The sequence below is a fragment of the Uranotaenia lowii genome, chromosome 1 (assembly GCF_029784155.1).
Source record: "Uranotaenia lowii strain MFRU-FL chromosome 1, ASM2978415v1, whole genome shotgun sequence".
Lineage (NCBI taxonomy): Eukaryota > Metazoa > Arthropoda > Insecta > Diptera > Culicidae > Uranotaenia > Uranotaenia lowii.
In genome coordinates, this window is record NC_073691.1 from 84,332,965 (window position 1) to 84,337,964 (window position 5,000).

At 45.5% G+C, this 5,000-nt stretch overlaps 2 protein-coding genes across 2 annotated transcripts in view; one reads left to right on the forward strand and one right to left on the reverse strand.

Moving 5' to 3' along the window:
- Nucleotides 1–120: 120 nt before the first annotated feature.
- Nucleotides 121–4,000, forward strand: LOC129739774 (uncharacterized). Its single transcript, XM_055731292.1, has 3 exons — nucleotides 121–2,927; nucleotides 2,989–3,142; nucleotides 3,210–4,000. The coding sequence occupies exons 1-3, from the start codon at nucleotides 200–202 to the stop codon at nucleotides 3,772–3,774; spliced, it is 3,447 nt and encodes a 1,148-aa protein (XP_055587267.1). The 5' UTR covers nucleotides 121–199; the 3' UTR covers nucleotides 3,775–4,000.
- The window catches only part of LOC129739775 (minichromosome maintenance domain-containing protein 2), a 3,261-nt gene continuing 908 nt past the window's right edge, over nucleotides 2,648–5,000 (reverse strand). Inside the window, exons 1-3 of the mRNA XM_055731293.1 lie at nucleotides 4,449–5,000; nucleotides 4,164–4,393; nucleotides 2,648–4,098 (exon numbers count right to left, since the gene is read on the reverse strand). The exon at nucleotides 4,449–5,000 is cut by the window's right edge and continues 908 nt beyond it. Of these exons, the coding sequence (XP_055587268.1) occupies nucleotides 3,833–4,098; nucleotides 4,164–4,393; nucleotides 4,449–5,000 (1,048 nt within the window). The 3' untranslated portion in view covers nucleotides 2,648–3,832. The remainder of the gene's footprint in view (nucleotides 4,099–4,163; nucleotides 4,394–4,448) is intronic.

Consider the following 5,000-nt stretch of genomic DNA (forward strand, 5'->3'; position numbering starts at 1 on the left):
AAGTGTGGTCACGGTTCATCGAAATCCATTTCTTCGCCATCGATGATGGTTCCAGTGGTTGAGAACGAGATGGCGCTCCGAAACATGTTGTATCGGCCTTCTGCAATGGAAGTTGGTTTTTCACGATCAAGGTTAGTCTTTCGGAGCGCGTCCTTACTATCGGTTTAGTTTTTCGGTTTCTGGTGTCATTGGGAAGAAGATGTCTGAAAAGAGTTATTTTCTGTTGGTGACTTTGTTAGTAATTTCGAGAAGAGTTTCAACTTTAAACGCTGTATACGTTAATAATCATAAAATTGATAAGTATGAGGTGGATAAGATCAAATTGTTACAACCAACTGACACGAACACTATCGTCACGAAGCTTAACCTGTTGACCAAGGATAACTTCACGAATCCACTTCACTATTATCAATACCTAGTGGGAAATGATCCTGGCAGTTACGTGGATATGTTGTGGGGAAAGAACAAAACGTATCTTCCGTCAATTTTTCGGAGTACTTCAACAACTACTACCGAGGTTCCAGTAACAACAGCAGTTCAATTTGCTGATGACCTTTCATCGATCGAAAATACCCTCAACAACACCACTCCTATCTACAAAGGAGACTATCACTTGAGTCAGTGGGACAAACTATCAACAACGACTCCGAGAACTCTCAAACAAATAAAGAAGCCTAAAACCAAACCACAGCCAATTCAGAACCAAACAAAGATCTCGGTTGAAACGCTTGAGTTACTACGGAAATACTTCACCATCAACTGTACCCTTACACCATTGCAAGACCTGTCTACCACCCCTATCCCAAAAGTCGTGACTAAGAAAGCGAAGAAAAAACACAAAACAACAACAACTCCTAATCCCGTGACGCTCACTAACAAGCTGGTGAAGCCATCCAAGATCAAGAAACCTTATCGACCGGTAGTCTACGTAGAACCCCCGGTGATATCCGGCCTAGGAGGAATGCTGGAAACCGTTTACAATTACATGCAAGACGCATTCGTCAGCACTGAGTACATTTCGGTGGAAGAGGCAGACGATGATCGCAATCGGAAAACGAAAAAAGGTAAAAAGACCAAACGGAACTCGGTGCCGAATGTCAACACAACAATAAACGCAGTGACTACGGTTTCTCCGTTCACCTCCAAGAACTATCCACTGAGCTCTAAGCAAGTTTCCATCGGTGGCCAAGACCTTACCAACAAGAACAAGCTCACGACTAACATTCACGTCACCAGTGAGTACACTCCGGCAACTCCGGCAACGTTACCATTTCTGCCACAGCTAGCCATTGGCGATAAGGACGGTAGCAGTGAGGAAAGTGAATCCGAAGAGGGTGGGGATTACTACGGTGGTTTTGCCAATAATAGCTACGAAGACGATGAGGGCAGTGACGAAGATGAAGCGGAAGAAGATAGTGTTGAAGACGATGGGAGCGATGAATACGCTGAGGGAGTTAGTGGTGAAGTAACTAATGGATTGAACGTAGTCCATAAGGTCGAAGATTATGGAGACCATAGTGTTCCTTCGACGAAAGTGAAAAGACAAAAACCGGTCGCTGCTAGCGATGAAGACTACAGCACTGAAGATGACGACGATTACGATAGTGATGAGGAATCGGCGAGCAGTGATCCGGGCTTCTTCTCCGGAATGATGGCATCCCTCGGGAGGTTTGTAAGATCTTTTGGATTTCCTGGTGGGACCGCAGTTGAGTACGATGATTACGACGAATCCCGGAGTACAACTCCTCGAGCGATCGATTTTCGTCGGCGTCCCACCCGTAGTACTAACAATCGTGTTTCCACGCAGATTGAGCGAGTTCAGCAGCCAACGGAGAAACAAGACCCTTGGTTATACTACCCTTCGTATTTGTTCAACGAGCTTAGTGAAGACACGATTGTGCCAACACAGCCAAGTTTTCCGGCTGCTGTAGATGAAAACGAAACCGGCGATTGGTTCCAGTACATGATGCCATGGAATTTTTTCAACCCATGGTCTTCAACGTGGGACAGTCAACCATCGTCTCTTTCGACGTCCAATCAAGTGGAAAGTACTCCTCCCACGCTTGCAGCCACGAGCGCCAGCTCGGGATGGTTTTCTGATATGTTCGAAAGTGCAACTACCGAGGCCCCACAAAACAGTGCTCAAAAACCACTTATTCCATTCCTGCCAGCTTCAGACCCGCTCCAGAAGCCTCAAACTTGGATAAGCGTCCTAGCGCATCACATTCTCACAACCACACGACCACCAAAACTTACAACAGCTTCTTCTTCCAGCTCACTGGCTTCGAAACCCACAAAAGAACACTACAGTGACTACCAGCTGTGGCGAGTTTATCCAAAAACTCTCGAACAGGTACGTCATCTGGAAGACTATCGCTACTCCCCGGAAGGCATTAAACTACAATGGTGGAAGGGACCAACATTGAAGGGTTCAAACGACATCTTAGTTCCGCCCAAAATGCTTGAAACAGTAGCCGATTATCTTCAGGAGGCCAGCATCGATAAAGATATTATGATCCGTAACCTTGGTCAGGCGATTCAGTACGAGAATCCGAAGATGACTCGAAGGGAGCAGATCGAAAATGAAGTTCTCAACGGGCACCCGTTGACCTGGTACCGATACCATCGGTACGGAGATATTGTGAAGTTTATGAGCTACCTCGGACGAAAGTATCCGAAGAATGTTGACCTTGTGCATATCGGTAGAAGCTTCGAAGGTAGACCGCTAACGGTAGTGAAAATTTCTTTCGACAAAGTTCGAACGAAAGGTGGCGTTAAAAACACCAAAAACCGTAAGCATGTGATCAAAAAACGAGGTCAGAAGGGTGCAGTGTTCATCGAAGCAGGCGCGCATGGGAGAGAATGGATCGGGCCAAGTGTTGCAACCTGGATCCTTGATATGCTTGCTAAGGCTAGCTCGAGTAACGGTTGGTAGATTTATGTTAAGATACTTAGTGTTTTAGAGTAATTTGTTTGTTTATCCTACAGACACCGAGTTGGAAAACATCAAATCGATGGATTGGTACATTTTGCCTGTGTTGAATCCAGATGGGTACGAATACAGTCACGACTATGATCGAATGTGGCGCAAGACCCGTTCCAAGCACCCGGATACCGAAAGCACCGGTATTATAAACTCTGCGTAAGTTAGCTTTTTACCTTAGACAAACTTTGGCATCAGAAAACCAATTAAAAGAATTTTTCTTCAGACTCAACTGGCTCAATCTGCAGAGCACGCTGACGGTTGATTCGGATCAACAGTGCTACGGTACCGATCTGAACCGAAACTGGGACCACCACTGGAACGCGGAAGGTGCTTCCAAGTCGACCTGCAGCGAGTACTACTCCGGCTATAAGGCATTCTCGGAACCGGAAACACTGGCGTTGAGTAAGTTTTTGACGAGCGACCGTCGCAACGTCAAGATTTATCTGTCGCTGCATTCGTACGGACAAAGTATTAGCTACCCGGAGGAGAAACGGTCGACAGAGGAAGCTCGCTACAGCGATGTCCACGAAATGGCTGCCGTTGCGGTGGAAGCGTTGCGAGGTTCTGGCAGCCATACGGTGTATAAGGTGGACGCCGAGAACGAAATGATGTACCCACGATCGGGAACTTCGGTGCAGTTTGCCCGGTATGAGGCTGGCATTAAGTATAGCTACACAGTAGAGTTGCCAGACTTGGGAACCCACGGATTCCTGATGCCTCCCTCTGGAATAATCCGAACAGCTCAGGACGTATTTGAGATACTAAAAGGAATGGTAGATTTTATTTAAACTAAATTAAGATTATTTACAATTAGTTCTGATTAAAAATAATGAAGAGAAAGAAAGCCTACGATCCGACGGTTGTTCCAAGAAACTCCTTCAGCCAAGCGTTGAAACGGTGAAAGTGTTGCTCCAGGTCCTCTATCGTTTCGATGTTGGTATCACACTGTAAAGTCGGTTTGGTGGGGCAGTTGAAAACCGATTGAATGAACTTTTCACAAATTAAAATTGCAACAACGGCATCCAACCGGTTGGTTTCGGAACGAAAACATAGCCGAGCGTGAGCTTCAGCGATTTTTCCAAGGGCCAGTAAGGATGCTTGGGTGAGGGATTCTGAAAGAAATACAAACATTTTTTTTAATGAATACATTTTAGGTTAATAAGTTTAAAGTATGTACCTGGGAGATGAGACCTGGTGACGACAAAATAATCGCTTAACAGTTTACTAGTCTCTTCTGATACATTAACTTCCTGGAAGTATAGTATTCCTATCAGCTGTTGTACATCTGTTTCTGGAACTAGTTGATTTCCGTTACTTTCTTCGTAGTTCAACAAAGATCCTTCCAGAATAAAATCTATCAAATCATCAGGCGGATGTTCAGGCAAAACTATAGGAATTCCAAAGGCACTGAAACATTCCAAATGTTATTCTCAAATACATAAAACAGAAACTGTAGACTCACTTTAAAAACATAACTAGTGCGCTCAGATCCTGCTTCGCCTTGCGAGTGTAGTTCCAGCAAGTCCAGATAGAACATTCCAGCGGATAGGTGATGGGATGGTTTTCGATGATGATCTGTCCGGATTCAATCTCCCGCAGTATTGTGGTTGCATTGCTCGGCCTTTGCATCGACCAGTCTCCGATAAAGCACACACCGGTTCGGGCTAGAGTTGTTGAGCCACACTCAACGAAGTTATCCTCCAATACGCGGCCTCCTGCCATGGCATCCACCATACAGTTCGTAAACCGACGACCTAGCTTGCCGATAGATCTCATGATCAACTGAGTTACCGAGGAGTCCGGACCTAGGCCGATAACATGAAATGGTGCTGACGAGGCGCTTTGCTGGATTGAAGCTATGCTCAGGAGAAGACAAAGTTTGAGGTGATTATAACAGTTGGTAGGCACAATCTTCGAACAAAGTTGGGCAGATAGCATGTAGGTGTAGCAGAATTCGCTATACTTCTCCGTTACCGAAGAATAAAGTGAACGGATAGACTCCGGTATGTCAGCT

Coding starts and splice junctions, on each gene's coding strand:
- LOC129739774 (XM_055731292.1), top strand. CDS start 200: ATGTCTGAAAAGAGTTATTTTCTGTTGGTGACTTTGTTAGTAATTTCG. Junction 2,928..2,988: donor TAAGGCTAGCTCGAGTAACG/GTTGGTAGATTT, acceptor TTTATCCTACAG/ACACCGAGTTGGAAAACATC. Junction 3,143..3,209: donor ACCGGTATTATAAACTCTGC/GTAAGTTAGCTT, acceptor ATTTTTCTTCAG/ACTCAACTGGCTCAATCTGC.